The 24,101-nt window shown below is 49.7% G+C and overlaps 2 protein-coding genes across 2 annotated transcripts in view; one reads left to right on the forward strand and one right to left on the reverse strand.

Moving 5' to 3' along the window:
- The window catches only part of TESK1 (testis associated actin remodelling kinase 1), a 33,426-nt gene extending 25,768 nt beyond the window's left edge, over positions 1-7,658 (forward strand). Inside the window, exons 8-10 of the mRNA XM_083702732.1 lie at positions 3,681-3,770; positions 4,752-4,899; positions 5,695-7,658. Coding sequence (XP_083558858.1) covers positions 3,681-3,770; positions 4,752-4,899; positions 5,695-6,638 — 1,182 coding nt within the window. The 3' untranslated portion in view covers positions 6,639-7,658. The remainder of the gene's footprint in view (positions 1-3,680; positions 3,771-4,751; positions 4,900-5,694) is intronic.
- Positions 7,659-10,238: 2,580 nt separating this feature from the next.
- Positions 10,239-23,458, reverse strand: LOC310827154 (B-cell differentiation antigen CD72-like). The gene is made up of 8 exons (XM_083702924.1): positions 23,167-23,458; positions 22,976-23,083; positions 17,990-18,079; positions 17,410-17,715; positions 14,890-15,071; positions 13,628-13,719; positions 12,090-12,234; positions 10,239-10,847 (listed from the first exon to the last, which is right to left on the reverse strand). The coding sequence occupies exons 1-7, from the start codon at positions 23,234-23,236 to the stop codon at positions 12,093-12,095; spliced, it is 990 nt and encodes a 329-aa protein (XP_083559050.1). The 5' UTR covers positions 23,237-23,458; the 3' UTR covers positions 10,239-10,847; positions 12,090-12,092.
- Positions 23,459-24,101: the final 643 nt, after the last annotated feature.

Below are 24,101 nucleotides of genomic sequence, written 5' to 3' on the forward strand. Positions count from 1 at the left end.
GGAAACGTACTGGGAGCCAGTGTAGGTCTTTCAGGACCGGTGTTATGTGGTCTCCCAGTCCCCAGTCTAGCTGCCGCATTCTGGATTAATTGCAGTTTCCAGTGTGATAGGAATTTTATGGTTTTAGATATATGGCGACGTTCATAACCACATGTACATAGATCAGCACAGGAAAGCCAACCTGGAACCATTTTGATTCCTAAACTGAGCAAATGTTTCTCTGCATTGTCAGAATGGAAAAGTCTCCCCATTGTCTCTTTCCTCACAAATCCTGTCTTAAGGACACATTTAAGATACAAGGTGTGAGCCTGTGACCTGGCTCAGGAAATAAGTATTTTACCACTACAAAAGAATGGCCAGGCTCCCCAGGAAATCCAATCAAGTAACCTGCCAGACAGGAGATAAACAAGGACAAGAGAAAAACAACATTTAAATTTCTGTGATGTAGGTGGGATGTATCTGAGGGGTGGTCTTAGGTTACACCCCTTCTGTGATGTATGCATAATGTTTCTGGGGTTGGTCTTGATCTACATGGTGGCAATTTCAATAGTCTTTATAAGGCCTTGCAGGCCATTGTTCTGGGTCCTCTTCCTCTCCTGCGTGTGAGGGGAGCACCCTGTTGCAACAGATCAATAAAGATCAAGCTTACTAGCTGCTTTGCTTCTCAATATTCTCTGGTTGGCCTCTGTTATTTTCTCCTACCAATAGGGAACCTATGCAAGGACTCTATATGGGCTCTTGGATACCCCATAAGGGAAAAGGGCATATTTTTATTTACAACACCAGGTCACCTTCAAAGGTAGCCCCACATAGAGCGCATTGCAGTAGTCCAGGCGAGAGATAATTAGAGCATGCACCACTCCGGCAAGACAGTCTGTGGGCAGGGAGGGTCTCATCCTGCGTACACAGAATTGGCCTGCGCCTCCATGGACAACTGTGAGTCCAGAATGACCCCCAGGCTGCGCACCTGGTCCTTCAGGGGCACAGTTGCCCCATTCAGGACCAGGAGTCCTCCACTCCGGCCCGCCTCCTGTCCCCCCAAAACAGTACTTCTGTCTTGTCATCTAATTTTAGAGTGTCAGCCCCCCACGCTTGATGATTGTTTGAATGTTGCCTGTGGATGCCATTCCCCGTCCCCAGAACTGCCCCATCATCCAGAAAGATGCCTGCTCTGTGAGATAAAGGATGCTGGCCCTCTGCCTCCAGAGAATGCCAGATGTGAGGGGGGGTAGCCTCTGCCAGGCTGAGTGCTTCCCCTTTTGGAGGGGGGCATGGAGAGAGGGGCTGGTCCACCCTCTGGCCCTGCGGAGAAGGCCCTGCTTGCCACCTTGTGGCCGGGGGCTGCGTTGCACAGATCTCTCTCTTTCTCTCTCTCTCTTGGGGAGGGAGGGGCCTGCAATAGCTGCTCTCGGCAGAATGAGCACAGAGCCCTGCACACATTTGGAATTCAAGTCGTTTCCTCCCCTCACCAAATCTTGTGGCCCTTCCATCATTTTTGGCTGGGTCTGCACTGACCCCTTAGCTTAGCTTCTCCAAATGCATTTCATGTTTGGGTCAAGCAGACAAGTGAAGGACGACAGAGGCTCATGAATTGATTTTAGAATGTATTTCAATTAATTGATTGTGATTTTATGTAAATTCTGTTATTTTACTGTTGTTAGCCACTCTGAGCCTGGCTTTGGCTGGGGAGGGCGGGATATAAATAAAATTTTATTATTATTATTATCGGTCTCCAGCAGGCTCTCGGGCAGTGGTGGCAAAACTTTTAGAGATCGAGTGCCCAAACTGCAACCCAAAACCCACTTATTTTTTGCAAAGAGCCAACACAGCAATTTACCATATTTTTCTGTGTTGTTGAGCTATTTTGGGGTAAGGAAGGTCATAAGAACTTAAGGAGAGATGGCTGGATCCGGCCAAGGGACCCACCTAGTCCAAATGCCTGTGGGAAACCAGCAAGTAGGATTCGAACACAAGAGCCCTCTTCTCCCCTCCTGCGGTTTCCAGCGACTGGTGCACAAAAGCATTGCTGGCTCCAACCGCAGAGGCCGAGTCCAGCCCTCCTGGCTAGTAGCCATTGCTAGCTCTCTCCTTCTCCATGGATTTGTCTAGTCCTCTTTTCAAAGCCATCCAGGCTGGTGGCCATCACTGCTTCCAGTGGCAGTGAGTTCCAGAGTTTAAGTATGTACTGGCTAAAGAAAGACTTTCTTTTCTCTGTCTTGAATCTCCCGATGTTCAGCTTCCGTGACTGTCCACAAGTTCTAGGGTGGAAGGAGAAACTCTTCATTTTCTCCATGTCATGGCTATTTTTTTTAAAAAAAAACTTCTATCATGTCACCTGTTGATCTTTTGTCTAAACTAAAAAAATCTCAAATGCTGCAACCTTCCCTTTAGGGGAGTCTCTGCACCCCTCTGGAAAATTCTGGTGGCCCTTTTCTGATCCCTTTGCAACCCAGAAATACCCTTTTTCGGACGAGGCATTCAGAACCAGACACGGCCTTCCAGATGTGGCTGCAGATTTGTATAACGGCATTATGACATCGACAGTCTTCTTCTTGATTCTTTTCCTAGTGATGTTAACGGAGAAATCCGAGGGCTCCCTTGGACAAAAACAAAGACACCAACCAGGATGGAGCAAAGCAGCAGCCTGTAGGCTTGGCCTTTATTGAACTGTTGCAACAGGGTGCTCCCCTCACTTGCAGGAGAGAGAAAGGACACAGAAAAATGGTGTGCAAGGCCTTATAAAAACTTTTGAAATTCCCCTCCTCTAGGTCAAGCCCACCCCCAGAAACATCATGCATACATTACAGAAAGGAGGGGTTGAGGGAGGAGTTGGTGGTAACCTGAGTGTCCTGTCACCTGGCTGGTTCCCCCTTTCCCCCTCCCCATGAGTCACTTCCAGGAGACAAAGGGGAGTTTGCAGTTTCCTGCCCCCAGAGGGAAGATCTGATCATTGTCCTTTGTTCCAGTCCATGCTGAATCCACTCCCATATGCAAGTTCTTTGTGACCTTGATGGTCTTCTGTCTGGGACCATCAGGGTTGGCATAGCAACTGGGCAGGGCTCTTGTGGATGTGCTGGTATGCTGAAGGGATTATGGCTGTCCTGTATCAAACCTTCCCCATTTTGTAGTCCTTCCTTCATGGAGTGAAATAAAAGTGGAACGGTGCAGATCTGATGTATGGTTGATTTTCTATGAATTTATAACAGAAGCGTAGCGTATGTAGTGTGTGAATATGAATGTGTCTGAAGTTTGTACAAACTGGATGATGGGGGGGTCCTGCAACAGTGATCCCTAGCATGGGCCATTTTCTGCAATTTAATCTTTCTTGGTTTTAAATATTGAATCCATTCACCACAAAAAGAACTACAGTTTAATCAAAAAAAATTCCTTCCCGTAGCACCTTAAAGACCAACTAAGTTAGTTCTTGGTATGAGCTTTCGTGTGCATGCACACTTCTTCAGATACCTTCTTCAGATATTTCATGCATGCACACAAAAGCTCATACCAATAACAAACTTAGTTGGTCTCTAAGGTGCTACTGGAAGGATTTTTTTTTGTTTTGACTATGGCAGACCAACACAGCTACCTATCTGTAACTACAGTTTAATCTTTATTGATTTTAAATATTGGGAACTGGCCTTTCTCACGCAACTCACCTCCCTCTCCCTTCTTCCCTGCAGGACTTTGGGCTGGATGTGGCCGCTTTCTGCAACCTGGTGGGAGCCGACTGCCCTGCAACATTCCTCCAGCTGGCCTTCCACTGCTGCAGCGTAAGACCCCCCCAACACCCCCAGACCTGAATGAGCCTTCAGGCTGCCAGACCCACCTGGCCCTATACGCCTGTGAGAGAATCAGCCCTGGCTGGGTGTGGTGGTTTTGCAGGGGCTGGGGGGGGGGGCAAATCCTGAGGACACAGAGCCCCAGCCCCAGCCATGACCACGAATGCATATCACCGGCCTTGAGAGCAGCTTTTGGGTTCAATTTAAAGGAAGCTTTCCTGGCTACTTCCCTCCCTTGAGAGTCCTCTGCTTCACAAATTTGTCTGATCTTCTTTTAAAGCCATCCAGCTTGGTGGCTATTCTAGCCTCCTGTGGCAGGGAGTTCCACCATTTAGCTACATGTCGCCCAAAGAACTACCGTATTTGTTCTTGTATAAGATGATGCTTTTTGCTTAAAGGGGGGGGGGCAAATTTGGGTGTCCTCTTGTATACAGATAGTGAATGCGGGGGCGGGGCGGGCGTGTGATTAATGGCAGCAGCAAGCAGGAGATTGGCAGCGGCGATGGGGCGGCTGTTTGGCGGCTGTGGCCAGGCAGGCAGGCAATTGGCGGCTCCAGTGAGGTGTGCGATTGGCAGTGGCAGGCGGGTGAGCGATTGGCGGAAGTGACCTCCCCCACGTCCCCCAAAAGCTGCACAACTTAATTTCGGGTTAAAAGAAATAAGGGTCATCTTATACATGGAAAAATACAGTACTTCCCTTTAGGGGGGACTGAAGTCAGTGAGAACTGCGTACCATGCCCAGAAATCTGTCCTGCTCCCAGTCTCCGAGGGGAAGGCAGCCTGGACCCCCCACTTTCCGTCCCATAGACCCCCCTGGTTCCTGGCCAAGGTGACCTTTTTGTCTGCTGGGGAGGCAGCAGCCCACCAAGCTCCACCCCACCCACAAAGCCTTGGGGCTTTGTTTTGCATGTGCCCCTCCCCACAGATGGGGGGGTGTCTTCTGCTGAGCCAGGTGCCTTCTCCCCTCCCTAGATGGAGCCCACCTCGAGGCCCTCCTTCCTGGAGATCACGCAGCACCTGGAGGGCATCTTGAAGCAGCAGCTGGCAGCCAGAGATGCCCGAGACGCCCAGCAGAGCGACAGGACCAGCACCCCGGGGAGCCCAGCACTCTCCCTCCGTGGTAACCCTTCCCAATTGGGCTTTCAATTCCTGTGTCACAGCGGGTTGGACTAGATGACCTCTGGGTCCCTTCCAGCCCTGCTATTCTTTTTTTATGATAATCTTTGTTAATTTTTTAGTTACATACTGTACATTACATTTTACATTTGTACTTGCTCCTAAGAGCTGACTTTCCTCCTTCCTTCTTCTGGCTTTTTTATGTCGTCTTTAACTTTTCGCATTGTCTTCATCTCTGCAGTGCTATGGTTCTAAGTGCACAGCCTGTTTGGGATAAAGGCATTGGACTCTAAACAACAGCTTAAAAAGTATTCCTTTTAACCAGCCTTCTGCCAACTGCCTTGCCTTGAAAGTGGCATATAATATTTTTTTTTGCAAATTAGTATTCTATTTATTCATTACATTCATACATCACCTTTTCCTCCAATGAGTTCAAAGTGGCTTGCATGTTCCTCCTTTGCAACAAGCCTGAGAAGTAAGTTGCGCTAAGCGCCAGGGCCTGCCTGCCAAGGTCAGCTTGCTAGCTGCGTGGGGATCTGAACCCTGAGCTCTCCCAGCTCCTAGTCCAGCACTCTAACCACTGGGCAGCACTGTAATGTCGTGGCAACGCCACGCCTGCTCCAAAGGACTCCTGCCCTCCCGAGTGATGTGAGTCCAAGCGACAGCCTTCACTCGTTCATAGAATCATAGAACAGCAGAGCTGGAGGGGAACCCAAAGTTCATCTAGTCATCGTGCTTTGAGGTCTGCCTCTCGGTGACCCCCTGACTGCCCTCACCCCCCTTTCTCCCTCTGTTCCAGACAAAGCCGCCCAGGACCCCCTGCTGCCTGCCATGCCGTCCAGCCTGCTGGACCAGCCTCCTGTGCCCCCGGACCAGCGCCTCTCGCGCAGCCAGTCGGACATGGTGCCGCCCAGGGCGCCCCAGGACACCCCACAGCGAGTCAACCCCTTCTCCCAGCGCCACGACCTCCAGGGCGGCCGCATCAAGCTTTTTGACACGCCCAGCAAGTCGCTGATCTCGCTGACCTTCGACCTGCCTCCCCCCTCGCCTTTCCCGCCGGGCACACCCATCACCCCGGAGCCGGCCGTGGAGGCCCACTGCGACTTCTCCGAGCCGGCCGCCCTGGCCCGCAGGTGCCGCTCGCTTCCCGCCTCCCCGGAGATGCCCCGCCGGGGGGGTCCTCGCCCCCCCCAGCCCCTCCTGTCCCTGGACTGCAGCAGCCTGGAGCGCCCCCTCCGCTCCCCTCCCTCCGGCGAGCTCATGGACACCAGTCCCGACAGCCCCCCCAGAGCCCTCCCTGCGGAGCCGGCCGCCCCCCTGGCGCCCTCCGTGGCCAACGGCAGCTTCATCCGCACGGCCGTCTCTGGGATGCAGCCCTGGCCCGCCAATGGGCTGCTCTTGAACAACAACAGCAAGCCCCCCAGCTGGGGAGGGGGCTTCTCAGAGCTGAGCGTGCCCCCGCCCGGCTCGGGGCCCCCGCTGCAGCATGCGGGGTCGGCCCTGGCGCTGAGCGGAGAGGGCAGCGTGGGGGTGCTGGAGCAGGAGGAGGTGCTCAGCTGCCCCGCCTGCTGCCTGGGGCCCTTTGGCTTCAGCTTTGCCTCCGTCTGCCACCGGCCCCCCGCCAGCGCCCCCGCCTACCAGAACCTCAACTGCGAAGCTAAGAGCCTGCTGTGCCCGGAGAGGCACCACAAGGGCCCGGTTCTGACAGAGCCCAGCCTCAAGCTGCCCGAAGCACAGTCCTAAGGCGGGACACACAGAGGGCCCCCCCGAGCCCGGCGGGGTGAAAGGGGAGCTGCGGACCCACGGCGGACCCTATGTGCAGCCTCAGGGTGCCGCAGCGCATCGAAGGTGGCACAGCCGGTGCCAGCGCTCGGCCGGCGCTCAGGGCCTGGCGAAGCGGAGGAGCCTGTGGGGCCATGTTTTTATGAGGGGGGAGGATAAGATTCCACCCTGTGGCTTTTTGTAGCAAAGGGGCTTCCCGGTGCCTGGAAACCCCCCTTCCCAGCCCTGGCAGGAGCTGTGGGAAGGAAGGGGGTCCCTTCCCATGAGCCAGGCGGAAGTGCAATAAGGTGGCCGCCCCAGGGACCCCCGTGCGGTTGGACTGGGGAGGGGAGCCACACACCAGCATCTGAGAGACCCCCCCCAAGGTTTCTTTCTGGGTGGGGGGCTTTGCCCACCCCAGTGCAGTGCCTCCCTCTGCAAACCCAGGCCTGGTGAGACCTCCTGGTGTGGGCTGGAAATAGTGGCCTGGGGACCAGGGGGTCTTGCCCCCCCCAATAATACTTGCCCTGCTTGTTTGGGGGGGGTGACAGAGGAGAAAGAGACTCTAAGGACTGGGGGGTGGGGTCAGGAGACAGAAATGGGGGGGCAGGAAAGTGTTAGGGTGCGTGTCACATTTGGGGATTAGGAAACTGGGAGACACAAGTTTGGACCTGCAATGTTGGTGGGGGGGCTCAGCCTCCCCCCTGGGTGCTCCTGAGCTGTACGAGTGTTGGAGGGGGGTGGGCAGGTGGGGGGGAGTTGGGGGTGGAAACTGTCTTCTGTTCCCAGCACTTTTCTCCTGCCCATGTGCAATAATGATGAGTACGGATTTCTGGCTGCATCTCGGCCCCCCTCCTGCGCGAGACTCAGCGTCCCCCCCCCGGCCCCCCTATACTCAGTGCCCTGGTGGGATGCAGCTGCATTTTTAATAACGACAAATGCTGCTTTATGTATTCAGCTTATTTAAAGTGTTGGAGAAATAAAACATGATGACGGTCGAAATCGCCTTGTTTTTGCCCACAGCGTCCTGGGATCTCAGATCTGGCTGGTCAGGGGGCTTCAGCAGGGGGCTGGGTCTTTGGCTTGGTCTGCATCTTCCTTTTTTCCTTTAGAGAAAAGGCGAGGAAGCAGCGCATGGCGTGTGAGAGTGGAGAGAGAAAGTTTGCCTTCCTCTCTCATAACACGGGACACGCAGAGAAGCTGGATGTTGGAAGGTCCTGTGTGAGTGTCTGGAGCATAGCTGTCAACCATCCCTTATTTGGCGGGAAAGTCCCTTATCCCAGCGCCGTGTCCCGCTGCTGTCCCTTATTGATGATGTCCCTTAAATTTCCCGCGTTTCAAAGGAAGCAGCTCCTCTCCCTCCCTCCCTGCCGGCCAGGGAGGAGGGAGGCTCCAACTGTGTTGCTTGGCTGTGTTGCTCACCCAATAAGGAGTCTAAGAATGACTGGGGGGGGGTGGAGCTTGCATGCCTTGTGCCAATCAAATTGGCTGTGTTGCCTGGGGACTCGACTTTGTCCGGCGCTTCCCAGCGAAGAGGTGATGGTGGTTTTCCTTGAGGCTTCATTTGGCTGCTGGCTGGGCTTTCTGCCTTTGGCTCGGAGGGGCTCAGAAGTTGAACATACCTGTGCTCTGAAAATCCCTTATTTTGGCTGCTGATCCCTTATTTCCAAGGCTGCTGGTACCTTATTTTCAAATCTGTAAGTTGACAGCTATGGTTTGGAGGCGGTTGGAGGATGGATGGCAGCTGACAGATTGAGGTTGAATCCTGACAAGACAGAAGTACTGTTTTGGGGGGACAGGAGACGGGTGGGTGTGGGGGATTCCCTGGTCCTGAATGGGGTCACTGTGCCGCTGAAGGACCAGGTGAGCAGCCTGGGAATCATTTGGGACTCACAGCTGTCCATGGAGGTGCAGGTCAGTTCTGTGTCCAGGGTGGCTGTCTGCCAGCTCCATCTGGTACGCAGGATGAGACCTTACCTGCCCGCAGACTGTCTCGCCAGAGTGGTGCATGTTCTGGTTATCTCCCGCTTGGACTACTGCAATGCGCCCTACGTGGAGCTACCTTTGAAGGTGACCCGGAAACTACAACTAATCCAGAACGCGGCAGCTGGACTGGGGACTGGGAGCTGCCACTGAGACCACATAACACCGGTCTTGAAAGACCTACATTGGCTCCCAGTATGTTTTCGAGCACAATTCAAAGTGTTGGGGCTCACCTTTAAAGCCCTAAACAGCCTCGGCCCAGTAGACCTGAAGGAGCGTCTCCACCCCCATCGTTCTACCCGGACACTGAAGTCCAGCTCCGAGGGCCTTCTGGCGGTTCCCTCACTGCGAGAATAATAATAATAATAATAATAATAATAATAATAATAATAATAATAATAATAATAATAAATTTTATTTATATCCCGCCCTCCCCAGCCGAAGCTGGGCTCAGGGCGGCTAACAACAATCAAACAATCAAACTATCAGATATTCACACATTCTAATAATATTTCATTATAAAAATCAATTAAAATCGAATTAATGGCAACTAATTAAGCAAGATTCTGTGCAGGTTGCCAGAGGAGGGAGTCAGGCTGCGCCCCGACCAAAGGCCTGGTAGAACAGCTCTGTCTTGCAGGCCCTGCGGAAGGATGTCAGGTCCCGGCAGGCACTAGTCTCTTGTGACAGAGCGTTCCACCAGATTGGAGCCGCAGCCGAGAAGGCCCTGGCTCTAGTTGAGGCCAGCCTAACCTCTCTGAGGCCTGGGACCTTCAGGATGTTATTATTTGCAGACCGTAGGTTTCTCTGTGGGACATACCAGGAGAGGCGGTCCCGTAGGAAGCAAAGTTACAGGGCAGAGGGCCTTCTCGGTGGTGGCAAATGCAATCCCTTCAGATGTCTGACTTTTAGAAGACAACTGAAGGCAGCCCTGTTTCAGGAAGCTTTTAATGACTGATGGTTTAATGTATTTTTAATCATTTGTTGGAAGCCGCCCAGAGTGGCTGGGGAAACCCAGCCAGATGGGGGGTATGAATAACAAATTATTATTATTATTATTATCATTATTATTATTATTATTATTTTCCAGGACAGGCAAAAGAAAGTCCTTCTTCATGCAGTACAGAGTTAAAACTGTGGAACTCCCTCCCACAGGAGCAGGGACGGCCACCAGGTGTGACCAGGCTGGTCCAGTGTCCCAATGTCAAGGCCTGTGATAAGATTAGGGCTTTTCAAGGAATTTTGCTGCCTGAGGATGAGATACACCTCATTCCATGCCCAAGATCTGATGGGACCAACAGCTGGATTGGACTTTGGTGCTTCCTGTGGGGCCACATCCTTTCCTGCACCTGACGGCAGCATGTGAAGAGGCTCAGGCCTGGCAGCTCACACAGGCCGGCCCAATCCAGACACACCCACCCATCTGCAGCCCAAGGTGGCTGCCTCTCTCGGCCTTGCAAACGTGACGGTGGTGCTGCCAAGGAGCGTGAACAAGGGATGCCCCTCCCCATGTGGACAGGTGAGCTTGTTGGGAATCTCAGGTGAGATCCCCACACAGTGGAAGTTGCTCCCAGTACCAGTCACCATGCAGCAGCCGAGAAAGTTTCAGATAGTTTACTGTTGCAGAGGATAAGGCTCAGTCAAACAGTTCCAAATGTTGATACAGCTGGTAGACTTTTGCAGATACAGATACACCTACAAGTACAAATGATCTCCGTTGCTCCAAGTTGAGCCTTTTGAGATGTAGCATTGGGCAAGCGACACAAATAACAGACAGACAGACAGACAGACAAACTGCAGACTCACAGACTGACACTCCTGAGCTGACATGCATTAATTACAAATATAGTTCGGGCACTGGGCTGTTATCATAGCAACTGGCTTGGCTGACCTTGCACCTGGGATTAGCTCATCCATGGGGAAATTTACATTCATGAAGGAAAGTGACCCTTTTTCATGTCCAGTTATTCCAGCAGAACTCTGTAGCCGAAGCAGCTCCAGAAGCGCCGTCCCCTTCTTCAGAGTCCATCAGTTCAAGGTCCTGAGACGTCCCAATTTGTGCGCCTAGGACCTGCAGTGGCCTCTGCAAATTCCAAGCATTAAATGGATGCCCATGAGGAACATTTCCTGGTTGGCTAGCTAAGCAAACAACAACGGACCCCAACACATTATTAGAAATACATTCATGAGAAGAACAAAATGGGTTTTCTGTGGGTTGACGTTTGTTCCCGTTCAGCAGTAAAGAGCGGATTTTCCCAGAAAAAGCAGCAGGAGGAAAAGAAGCAAAAATCCCCACCTTCTGGACCCGTGACTTGAACATCGTGGGACAAACATCATTACCATCATCATCATTTTATTATTTATACCCTGCCCATCGGGCTGGGTTTCCCCAGCCACTCCAGGCGGTTCCCAACAGAACACTAAAAACAGAATAAAACTTCAAACATTAAAAACATCCCTAAACAGGGCTGCCTTTAGATGTCTTCTAAAAGTCAAAACAAAATAAAACAATTCCTTCCAGTAGTACCTTAAAGACCAACTAAGTTTGTTGTTGGTATGAGCTTTCGTGTGCATGCACCCTTCTTCAGATACACAGAAACAGAAGTCACCAGTCCCTTATATATAGTGAGAGGGTGGGGAGGGGTATTATTCAGAAGGGGGGTGGGAATGGGTGATTGGCTGATAGGTGTGGTAAACCTGTTAATGACTGCAATTGGTCTTACAGGAAAAAGCAAGGGGTGAGATGGCTAAGAATAGCTTTATCATGTATAATGAGATAAAGGTCTCTCAGTTCTTTATTTCCTTGACATGTGATGGGAAGTGGGGGGGGGGGGCTGAGTTGCCAGAAGCAAAGAGTAGGAATAAATGCAAATGGTAAGAATTGGAAAGAAGCCCCCCAAGGATCAGGGATTGGGACCTGTGGTTTCCAGCTTGTTCATAACTGATCCAAAGTTAGCAGTGAGGTGACCAAGTCTGCTAATGACAGGAAGCTGTTCAGGGTTGTTGAAAGAGCTGTGAAGAGCGGCCAGGAGACCTGCCAAAGTGCGCGAATGGGAGGGGAAATGGCGAACGCCGTTCAGTGCAACCAGGGTCAAGTGATGCACTTTGAGGCAGAAAATTCTGATTTCACGTACAAGCTGGTGGTTGTCTGAACTGGACCAGGAGTGAGACCCTGGGGTCACAGCAGAGAGCTTGTTGAAGATGCAGACCACGTGTGCCGTGGCCGCGAAAAAGGCAAAATCTCTGCCGGGGGTCATTAGGAAAGGAATTGAAAACGAAACTGCTAATGTCATGAAACTGCCATGATACAAATCTGGTGCAGTGGCTGCATGTGGAACACACCTGCCACACCTGAAAACGGATATTGCTGAGGTGGAAAAGGTTCAGAAAACAGCAGCCAAAATGACCGAGGGGCTGGAGCAACTCTGCCTCCCCTAATTCAACTCTTACCTCTCAAGCAGGAAATGGTTGCTCAGGGCTGGCTGCCTTCTCACAAATGTACGGATGTGGCGTTTCTTCAATATCTACTGAGATGATTCCACTCTTCAGTGTTAACCCCAACTGATAACCCCATCTCTGACTAAGTCTTTCACTTCTGAAAGGTTCAAAAAGCAATTTATGAAAGAACTCAAGGGACAAAATCCAGCCTAGTTCTCTCTCTCTGCAGAACGGGCTGCTCCCTCTACTGTTGGCGGCACCCAAATCTCCAGGGCTGGTTGCAAGCCCACAGGGGCAACAGGTCTGGAATTGCTACGGCAGATATCATGCCACAATCTAAAAAGTCTGTGCTGAGAATTTACAGTTGCCTGGCTGGGAGTTTCTGTGCATTTCCTGAGCTGGGAAAGACTTTAAAAACACAAGGTGCATCCTCAGCTTTCGGCATCACAGAATCCCCAAATTAGAAGGCAGGGAGGAACACAGAAGGGGACGCCTCCTGGTCTAAACAGGGAAAGGACTCCTTGTATACAGATGGAAATACTTGTGGTTGGGGACTTCTCTGGTCCAGTTCAAATGGGGAGGAAAGTGGATGATAAGAGCTAGATGATGCTGAGATCTGCACAGCAGGGGGAGCCAGAAGCAGGCAAGGGAAACGAAGGCTCCTCTGGTCCCCATCCTCCTCCCTGCAGAGCCATGCAAGGGCCACATTGAGACTCAGGAGGAGGAGGAGGAGGGCCAGCCGGTGGGTCTGGCTGAGAGGTCTGGGGCAGCCTCTCCCCTGCCTCCTTGGATCTTGTCTGGATTCCCCTTGGGCTGTTTTGGACCTGGAGGGAGACTGATACCCCACTGAAATTGATGGCAGGATTAACTCAGGTCTATTTCTTCTGATGGGATGCGAGTGGTGTTGTGGGTTAAACCACTGAGCCTAGGGCTTGCTGATCAGAAGGTCGGCGGTTCAAATCCCCATAACGGGGTGATCTGTTGCTCGGTCCCTGCTCCTGCCAACCTAGCAGTTCGAAAGCTCGTCAAAGTGCAAGTAGATAAATAGGTACCACTCTGGTGGGAAGGTAAACGTCATTTCCGTGCGCTGCTCTGGTTCGCCAGAAGCGGCTTAGTCATGCTGTACACCGGCTCCCTTGGCCAATAAAGCGAGATGAGCGCCGCAACCCCAGAGTCAGTCATGACTGGGCCTAATGGTCAGGGGTCCCTTTACCTTATTCCTTCTGATGGCTCTGCTTTGATCAAAGCCGAGTTGGGTACAGCCCTCTGTTTTCAAAAATGTGCTCAGTGTAATTCATCTCTCTTGCTTTGTATTGCCTGCTTCTTTTGCCAAAGTTTATGATCTTTTTTCTTTTCTGACGGGGTCTTTTTGCCCTTCATAGCTTCCTCAATTCTGCTTGTTACCCACCCTGCCACCCTCTTGGCCCTGGTGGTTCTTTTCCTGAGAGGCTGTGGAAATTCTACCTGAGCTATTGTGCTTTTGCCTTCTGGGGGGACTGGATCCTTCCCATCCTGTAGGCATCCAAAAGGACCTTCTCTGGTGCACTTACCCTTCATAGGGGGTGCCATCAACCCAAGTGAAAACCCAAGCCCGCTTCTTTTCAGACCATGTTCTTTGCAGACCAATCCAGTATTTATTTGGCTGTTGAGCAAAAAGAGTGTTTTTAGCCAGTGAGTGGAGTCAGAATTGTGATGGATGAGTGAGTTATTTGGACAGTGAGCTGTAAGTATCCCTGAAGGAGCGTCTCCTCCCCCATCGTTCTGCCCGGACACTGAGGTCCAGATCCAAGGGCCTTCTGGCGGTTCCCTCATTGCGAGAAGCCAAGTTACAGGGAACCAGGCAGAGGGCCTTCTCGGTAGTGGCGCCCTCCCTGTGGAACGCCCTCCCACCAGATGTCAAAGAGAAAAACAACTACCAGAGTGGCTGGGGAAACCCAGCCAGATGGGCGGGGGTATAAAATAAATTATTATTATTATCATTATCATCCCTGGGGTCCTAAGGAGCTGCTGTTTCTGCTCCCCTTGACTGCATTTGTCCTGCTTCTGTTTCATTTTCTAGTCTCTGAGAGTTCCCCTTCCTTTCTTCCTATCAGGTTTACATTGAAGGTCCTTCCTGATTCAGGGATGGGTTTTCACTAAAAGGCTGGCTAAAACGGAGGAGGAAACCTTTGCTTAGCCGTGCCTTGCAGGGACGTTGTGAGGTCAGGTGGAGCCAAACGGGTCCCCCACCCCTAGTGCTGAATATCCTTTCTCGTAGACCCCTGGATATGCTCTGCACGTGGGGGGGGGGTGGCCTATCCCTAGGAGCTCCCCCTGGTCCATTTTGCCCACCATCAGAGCAAGTTGTGGGTAATGGCTGACCATGAATGAGCAGCAGTCCAGATCATTCCTGCTTCACAACAGGAGAGGAAGCCAAGCTGAGCGCAATGTCTGGAGCGGGGTCTCCATCTGCCAGCTGATATGGCTTTCTTCAGGGCAGGTGAAACATACCTGTCTCGGTTCAGAAGAAACTGTTTGTTCACAGCAAGCCAGGAACCATTGCTCACAGCAGTGTGTGAACTGTGCCACGCTGCACATTGCTCGCCCCCTGCGATCTCATTGCTTCCACTTCTGTGATTTTGACTTCCCCTTCTATGGTTTGGGTCCCCAGCAGTGTGAAATCAATGGGTTTCATTTTGGGTGGAACTGGAGAATAACCTGCTTCTGGGTTTCTCTTACTGGCCAGTAAGGTTTGACTCTGGACTCGACGTCCCCTGCCCACCCTCCACCCCCTTGCAGTATGTTGGAGCTACTTGTACTCTACAGTTATTACCTCCTCATCCCTTGCTATTACACCATCCCATAATTCCCTTGCGCTCCAGGGCTTTAAAATAAGCAGCTGAGACGATCTGGCTTGGCAGGCTTCCTTGCTGTTTCTCCAGCTCTTCCTTTCTGACGAAGGTGAAACCCACAGGCATTTCCACCTGAAGATCTTCCATCCATGGGGACAGCAGCCTGGGGGAGAGAAGGTCAAGAGATTGGCTTTCAGCTTCTGAGTGGCTGAGACTGGCAGGTGGCCTCAGGCTGGCAGCCAAGCCCTGGTGGGGCACAGACTTGTCCTGCCAATCTGCTGAGAGCCTGTGTGCCCCTCCAGGGTATCACCATTTGGGCGGTGAGATTCATAATAAACAACTATCTGACTTTTAGAAGGCAGCCTTGTTTAGGGATTTTTTAAATGTTTGATGTTTTAGCGGTGCCGCCGCTGCTGCTGCTGCTGCTGCTGCTTCTTCTTCTTCTTCTTCTTCTTCTTCTTCTTCTTCTTCTTCTTCTTCTTCTTCTTCCTCTTCCTCTTCCTCTTCCTCTTCCTCTTCCTCTTCCTCTTCTTCTTCATATTCTGTTGGGAGCCACCCAGAGTGGGTAGGCTACAAATACTGTATTTTTTGCTCTATAAGACTCACTTTTTCCCTCCTAAAAAGTAAGGGGAAATGTGTGTGCGTCCTATGGAGCGAATGCAGGCTGCGCAGCTATCCCAGGAGCCAGAACAGCAAGAGGGATTGCTGCTTTCACTGCGCAGCGATGCCTCTTGCTTTTCTGGCTTCTGAGATTCAGAATATTTTTTTTCTTGTTTTCCTCCTCCAAAAACTAGGTGCTTCTTGTGGTCTGGTGCGTCCTATAGAGCGAAAAATATGGTATGTTGTTGTTAGCATCCTGGCAGGTTATGATTTGGCACTCAGCAACAAATCTTTTTTGTGGTTTTGCAGAAGAGAATCTGTGCTAGGTCCAGTTCATGCGAAATTATAGAGCGGTAATGTCCAACTGGTCAACTGCGATAGACAGGTAGATCGCTAGGGTGCTCCAGGTTGATTGGAGGAGAGAAGAAGAAGAAGAAGAAGAAGAAGAAGAGTAGTAGTTTGGATTTGATATCCAACTTTATCACTACCCTAAGGAGTGTCAAAGCGGCTAACATTCTCCTTTCCCTTCCTTCCCCACAACAAGCAATCTGAGAGACTTCAGAGAAGTGTGACTGGCCCAAGGTCACCCAGCAGCTGCATGTGGAGGAACGGGGAAGTGAACCCGGTTCCCCAGATTATGAGTCCACCACTCTTGACCACTACACCACACTGGCTCTCAAGTGACCCCCCTGTTGCTCCTTAGTGCTCGCGACGTACCCCGCCCCTGGCACTACATTCCATCATTGCCACTGATGCCACTTAGAAATGTTGTATTCCCTGTGTCGGCGGCAGAGTGGGGGAATGAGGGAGAGCAACGGACTGTAGGACAAGTGTTTTAATTCAATCCTTCCCCCCCAAATCTCAACAACTAATGCCAACTCTGGTCTGTCCCCCTGAAAAAACTCAACAACTATGGGCAATGCCAGTTTTCTTATACTGGGAGTAGATCGCATTCTCTATAGAGCTGGACGTGCCTGTTATAGAGAACGAGTGGTGATCGGTGGTGCATGGTGGCTGCTGGGCATAAAGCAACATGTGACCTGGGAGATGCGCCCCAGAGGCTGTGCGAGAGTTTCAGTTTCATTTTGTAAGTTCCTGGGATGTGGTGAGTGGATCACACTGAGCACAGAGATGGTGCCCGAGGGTGTGGCGCAGTTGCCACAGAGTGGCACCAACAAAGCCCCCTCCCAGTCCATCAACAGACCACATCCCTAAAATAAATGCTCATCTGTCTAAGCAATGAACAGGGTCAGGGCTCCCCCAGCCCCCCAGGCTGCCAAGAGCCACATGTGGGATGTGATACATAGATAGCAGTCAAGTACAACATTCCTCATTTTCCTAGAGTGGACATGCAGGGAGATGTTTGGTCCAGGCAGTCGGAACTTCCTGTTTCCTCCTAGCTGGGACATACTTCCTTTTGCATGTGACTAGAGGTGGGCATGACCTTACCTGTGCAGGTAACAAATAGGACAAGGCACAAAGCGATTTCTCTCTCTCTCTCTTTTTTTTACTTCCTCCATTGTAGGACCAGCAGCTTTTTAGCTAGAAATGCTCTGTTGGCCAACAGAGGACAAAGGGACTATCTCCATATGGGATAGACCCACATGGATATGCTTTGTAACTAAGTCTGCCTTCAGGGATCCAACTGTGAACTGAATGTGTGAGTAAACTTCTGTTATATACTTTACACAAGACTGTGGTGTGTTTATTCTTTTAAGAGGGATCTAAGGGAACTTACCAGGAACCTAATAGTGAGAGGCTCACACAAGCCTGCAACCAGCTACCTGCTGTGCGTTTAAAAGGGGAATGTAAAACTCTGCCAAGTAAAGGAAATTGCTAGCCCAAGTTAGGAAGGATACTAACGAACAATATATCCTCTCCTTCCCACACCACAGACCTACCCATCTGCTGGCAGGAGGTGGCTTGGCCCAGCGCTCTCTCGACTTGCTCCTTCTCCCGCTTCAGAAGCGTCAGGTTGAGTTCTGCTTGCCTCACTTGGTCTCCCAGCTGCCACTGTGTCCTGTTCCCATCCCTCCAGCTCTCCTCCAGGGCCTTCTGGGTGAGAAGGAGATCTCTTTCAGCTTTGTGGAGCAGCTCCTGAGAACCAGACAGGTTCTCCTCCAAGGTGCCAAGTCTCTGGGCCAGGAAATTGCTCTGCTCCGCATGGTTTTGGGATTCCCTCTGGAGCTGCTGGGAGACCTGCCCATCTGCAGAGGGGAAGGGGGGAGGGACACCAGGTTGGGCTCTTCCCCAGCAGGACCACCAAGAGCAGCCAAAGCAGCTGGTCTCCTTTGGTGGCTTTTTCCCAGGGGACCACACCCCTGCAAGGTGGGCCTCATGAACTACATTATTCAAATGCACCTTTTCATGCCCAGAGCCCAGGGCAGAGAGGGCAAGCTGTGAGCCAACTGTGATCCCCCCCCCAGTTGATTGGCTTTTCCCAGGGTGATGGATTTGGGGCAGGGGACACCCACTACTCACATTGGACCCCCAGTCCTATGGCGGTGGCGAGAAGGAAGAGGCAGGTGGCCAACAATGCTAGGATGGTGAACCAGGTCCGACGGTCTGACTCTGCAAGAGAAACTTACTGGGATCAGCTGGGGGTTCTTCCTGACCGCTTTTAGCCCCAAAGCTGCCCGGTTGCAGTTGGGAAATGACCACTTGTCCCTGTAACAGCTGGCGCTCCGAGGCATGTTCAGGACTGTGTGTCTGTGCTGTGCATGGGAAGGAGGCAAGAAGGTGCGCTCATGCAGGGATGGATCCTGCTTTCAGTGCCCCTCACTGGGAAGGCCTTCCTGAAAATGTTGAATGAATAGTTGCCGAGGAGTGAGCATGTTTTGAACTGGGTGCAGACAAGCCTCATCCTCTGGGGAGTTTGGCCCATCCAGTCATTGTTCTGTACTGGGAAGAGAATTAGCTGAGTGGCAGAACAGCTGCTCTGCATGCAGAAGGGGCCAGGCTCAGTCCCTGGTGGCATCTCCAGGGAGGGATGGGAGAGGCCCCAGTCTGAAACCGTGGAGGGCTGCTGCCAGCCCGTGGAGACAATGCTGGGCTGGGCTCCCAAACACTCTGTGCTCCAAAACGCTCTGATTCTTGCTTGTATGGAAGATGTCTGGAATCTAGATCCCAAGCAGGAAAATGATTAGTCTCAGAATACAGCTCTCCCCCTAAAAGGCAGAGATCCCCACCTCTCAAGCATTCATGATGATAACTGTTATGTACTGAGTTGAATAGGATCCAAAATGCAGCAGTCTGATTGGTCCTAGAATAATAGGACCCAGAATGCAGCAGTCTGATTGGTCCACAGGAGCCACCCAATCCAGCTCCTGGTGGAAGTGAATCCTCAACCTGATTGGCCTACAGGAGAATCCTGGAATTAGCCAATCACATAGGGCCCATTGTGTAAATAATGTATATAAAGCAGACATTCTGGGGGAACTTCCATTCCTCCTCACCACTATGAGCTGAATAAAGAGCATGAAGTCCACTCTCGACTCTGAGTATATTTCAATAACTCAAATATTTTCACTCCATCTTCTCGGCTGTCTTCATGTTGCCCAGGGAAGAGAAGCCAGAAGACTTGGTGGTGCAGACTGAATGTTGGAAGCAAAGGGAGAGGGAACGATAAAGGCCCAGATTCCATGAACGCAACACTGAGGTGCAAGGGTTCCAGCGACTGTATTGGGATCCCCCTCCCTTGCCTCTCCCTGGGCTCCCCAATTCAGCTCTGGGTAGTTAGGAGAACCCCAGGACAATATGCAAAGGGAGGAGAGCAGGGAGAGTCGTTCAGTCTGGCAAGCAGAAAGGCTTGTGCTGGTGGAACGACCAGAAGAGCAGGACTCTGGTCTCTGAAGGATCCTTGATGGTAATGCTGTCGCTGGATGTGGAGGACAAGGGGCTGCAAGGAGGACTTCAGCCTGGGGCCGGAGGATTTGATGGTGATTAGATACCTGGCACAACACTCAGACTGCCTTACTTTACAAGGTCCTTGTAAGCATCGGTCCAAATGCTGAAAGTCACATGCATGTGGAATATTATTGTTTGGCTTATTATTCATTATTTGAGCAGACAAAACCAGGTGGGCAGGTGGGTGTTTTAATGGTGTTACCTGTCCAGAAGTCAAGGCAGGTCAGAAATCTATTGAGAGCCAGTGTGGTGTAGTGGTTAAGAGCGGTAGTCTCGTAATCTGGGGAACCGGGTTTGCGTCTCCGCTCCTCCACCTGCAGCTGCTGGGTGACCTTGGGCCAGTCACACTTCTCTGAAGTCTCTCAGCCCCACTCAACTCACAGAGTGTTTGTTGTGAGGGAGGAAGGGAAAGGAGAATGTTGGCCGCTTTGAGATTCCTTAAAGGGAGTGAAAGGCAGGATATCAAATCCAAACTCTTCTTCTTCTTCTTCTTCTTCTGAGATAAATACCCCTTTCATCATCTTGAACTTGTATTTTAAGTTTCTCAGATAAATGGAGAACCTTTCTCATCTATGCCGCTTTCTTACTTCTGCAAAACACCAGAATGAGTCATATTTGCTTGATAAAAAAAGTTCCACTTACAGTAAATAAGGAAAATAAAATGCAGACTTTGCATCTTAAATGTCAGTGGTCTCAAGACGTGCTGATTTGCTAAGCAAAGTGGCCCTTGGTGGAAAGGGAAACTGGCTTGGGCGACTCCAGGCAATCTGTTTGTTGAGTATTTACTTGCGCCAAACTTAGGTGAACTTATTTATTTATTCAGCATTTAGGTAGAGGTAAAGCATTTGTTCTGCATTGTTTGTGATTACTTGCCCTTAGTCATTTGTTCACCACCCCACACTTTTGAATCCATTTCCCCATCATTTTCCAAACCAAGAAAACTCAGATTCTTGCAGGTTGTACAGGATTTATTTCCCTTTTAAAGTCTGATCCTTTAAAAAAATGGATTTGCTGCAGTTGGGGGCCAGAGTCCCTGAAATATACTCAGAGTCGCAAAGTGATTTCATGCTCTTTATTCAGCTCATAGTGGTGAGGAGGAATGAATGAGAGTCCCCTCACAGTACCTGCTTTATATACATTATTTACACAATGGGCTGCACATGATTGGCTAATTCCGGAATTCTACTGTAAGCCAATCAGGTTGTGGATTCACTTCAATCTGGAGCATGATTGGGTGGTTCCTGCCAACCAATCATACTGCTGCGTTGTTCTAGGACCAACCAGACTGCTGCATTCTGAATCCTATTGTTCTAGGACCAATCAGACTGCTGCCTTTTGGATCCTATTGTTCTAGGACCAATCAGACTGCTGCAGTTTGGATCCTATTCGACTCAGTACATAACAGTCCCGAAATCTGTGCAAACCTAAATGTCACCTGCAAATCAGTAGCAACCTTTGCTCAGAGGGACCCTTTGCTCACTTGTTTACGGTACTTAGAAGAGTTCTGTAAAGCAGGTCACTTTAGAATAGCACAATATTGCATAAAACCAGTCATCATCCTGAAACAACCTGCTCCCCCCCCTCCTGCAACATGTGGAATAGAATGTGGCCCCTACTTTTAAAGCTGAGGTTTCGCACTCCCAGATTTGGAATTGTATTTTGAAGCTGCCTGCCTGTGTCGGGTAAAAGACTGGATACTGCTGGAAAACACACAGCTGCTAGGTTTGGAGGGTCCTGATGTCAAACATCAAACATGGCTGGCATGCTTGTATCTGGTATGGCAAAGCAGGAATACGTAAAAGCTTCGCCAACCATGTTATTAGAAAAAAACGTAATTAGGGTGTGGGGAAAATACAGAAAAATAAAACAAAATAGAAAACAAAACACCAAGGTGGTTATCCCCAATAGAAGCTGAGACAAGGAAATATATGAGTGGTAACTGGGGTACCTATAATGATTTGTTATACTTTTCAGGAGAAAAGTATACTTGTTATACTTTTAAGGAGAAAATAAAGAGATTAAAGAATTTGTTTCAGACTAGCTAAACTATCATCAAATCAATTCAAAATGTAAGGTGAATAAGAAATGGGGATTTGCAGAAAAACCATCATAATTCGAAAAAGAAATATTAAGATCTAGAGTTAAATTTTCCCCCTCAACTGTATAGGATATTATTAGATTGGGAAACGAAATAAAAAATTGTGAAATCATCTATGATCAAATGGGCACAAGATGTGGGTCACAATATTGATCTGAACCTGTGGGAACATTTGTGGAAAATAGATTTAAATTTAAACTGCTAGTTTAAACTGTTTGAAAATGATCCACAGGTGGTACTGATGCCAAGTAAACAAACTAAAATGTTTAGAACTAAAAGTGCCCTATGCTAGAAATGTAAAGAAACAATTGGCACATTTTATCACTCATGGTGGTCTTGTAGAATAATAAAATAATTATGGGAGGTGGTTTGTAACGAATTTAAGAAAATGTTTAAAAGAACTTTTCCTAAAAATCCAGAAGCTTTCCTTCTGGGAATAATAACAATATAAATCTCCCCCAAATCAAACTACTCTATGGATGTGACTACAGCTGCCCAAATTCTGGTAGCACGAAAGTGGAGAACAGATGCCGTACCATCAAGAGAAGAAGATATAGAACTTGCCAGTATGACAGAATAAGAAGTAAAGACCCTATAAATTTATAAGGGAACTGGACATTATATATAGAATACATGGAAAAACATTTTAACAAGAAAATAAGTGTAACAGACTGAAAAAAGAATGCTCAGCAATGGATGTGACAAAGTGGGACAGTGTAAGGCAATGGAAATAATTTAGTAGTAAAAGAAAACGCAGTCAAGAAGACAACCGACAGGAAACCAGAGAAAGAGTGGACAGGGAGTTAAAATTAAGGTTTATAAACTGGAGGGATAAGTTATGTTGTTATCATTATTAACAAATTATAATATATTATTTACAAATAAAAAATTGTCCAGTAGCACCTTATAGACCAACTAAGCTTGTTCTGGTGTAAGCTTTTCGTGTGCATGCACACTTCTTCAGGCTATTTTTATTTCGACTGCATTAGACCAACACAGCTACCTACCTGAATACATTATTATTATTTCTTTCCCCTCTCTTTCTTACTATTATGGGTCTGACTGTAACATATTATGCATTGATGATATGATAAAACAGAAAAGCAAATAATAATAATAATAATAATAATAATAATAATAATAATAATAATAATAATAATTCACTAAGTAGGCAGCGTAGATAGACACCAGCCTATGGCCCCCATGCTTTTTAGGGTTGGTTGGTAAAATAAGAAAAGTATTAGGACATGATTTGTGAGGTCCTCTCCCCCGAGGTTTTGACTGCCTGGGGGCCTCCAGAGGGTTTAATCCAGCACTGGTGAGGAGCCTCCATTTGGTGGAGGAGAACAAGCATCTCCAGAGTCCCCCCCCCTTCCCTTCCCTTCCCTTCCCTTCCCTTCCCTTCCCTCCTTCCTTCCTTCTCTGGCAGCATCTTCCTAGTGGGGAGGGTACCAGAGACTCACCTCTTGCATCTTCTGGTTCCCTGGGGGTCTCCTCCTCTTCCTCTTCCTCCTGCCCCCTGGTCCTGGGCCCCTGGATGTTCTCATAGGTGAGCTCCCCATCATTTGGCTCTGGAAGACAAGGTGGTGTGAGGAACAGATGCTGACATGGTGGGGGGAGCTGGGGGGGAGATCTGGGCTGGCTGCGCCTCTACCTTCCTCCTGGCTCTCCCTTCGAGGGACCTTTGCAAATCTCAGGTCAGCGTAAGTCACACCCTGAGACATCCTGGGAGCTCACGTGCTCTGAGTGGGGAGAGTGGGGCTGGGCCACTGGTCCTCGGGAGCAGATGGGACCCACGGAGCACCAGATCCGGACTCCTGCTGCCCCCGCTCTGTCAGGTGGGGTCTGGAAGGGAACGCCCTCCCCTGGTCCCCAGAGGACAGGCGCCTGGTGTCCCTGCAGAGCAAAGCATGTGCCATGTGCTCAGTGTGGCAGCACAGTTCACTGCTTAAGTGTAGACCTCGCGCGCATGAATGAGGACGTGGGTTCATTTCCTTCCTCTTCTAAAGTATAGCCATTCAAGCAGACTGCTCTGGAACTACTCTAGTGAATGTCCCTGCCACATCAGAGGCCAGGAGTATGAGCTATCATATTTTTCCGTGTATAAGACTATTCCCCCCCCCCATAACTTTTAAAGTTTAAAATAAGGGGTTGTCTTATACATAGACAGTGCATAGCGCATTTTCTTAATTTTGAACCCCCCAAAATATTTATACACTGGGGCGTGTTATACAAGGGAAAATATGGTATATACAAAATATTAATTGAGGGGAAATTTGGCCATTTTACAGCCACAAATATTCCCTAGGAAATGAACTTTCAAGTAATAATGTCTATTGAAAATTTTAAAAAACCGGAAGACACTTTGGGGCTTTTAAAACAGTTTTGGTCCAATGAAGGGATTCCTTCTGAAACTCTTACTTAGTTTGGATATTTCCCCCTTGTGAATATCCCACATGATCCCAGGGACAACATCAGCCTGTGGGAGGGGATGTGGGGAGACTGGATCTTACAAATGTATGTGGTAGTTTTGCAATTCCGCTTACCCATTCTGGGTTTTGGTATTTAAAGAACTGACTTTCGTCTTGC

The sequence above is a fragment of the Podarcis gaigeae genome, assembly GCF_964106915.1.
Source record: "Podarcis gaigeae genome assembly, chromosome: 11".
Lineage (NCBI taxonomy): Eukaryota > Metazoa > Chordata > Lepidosauria > Squamata > Lacertidae > Podarcis > Podarcis gaigeae.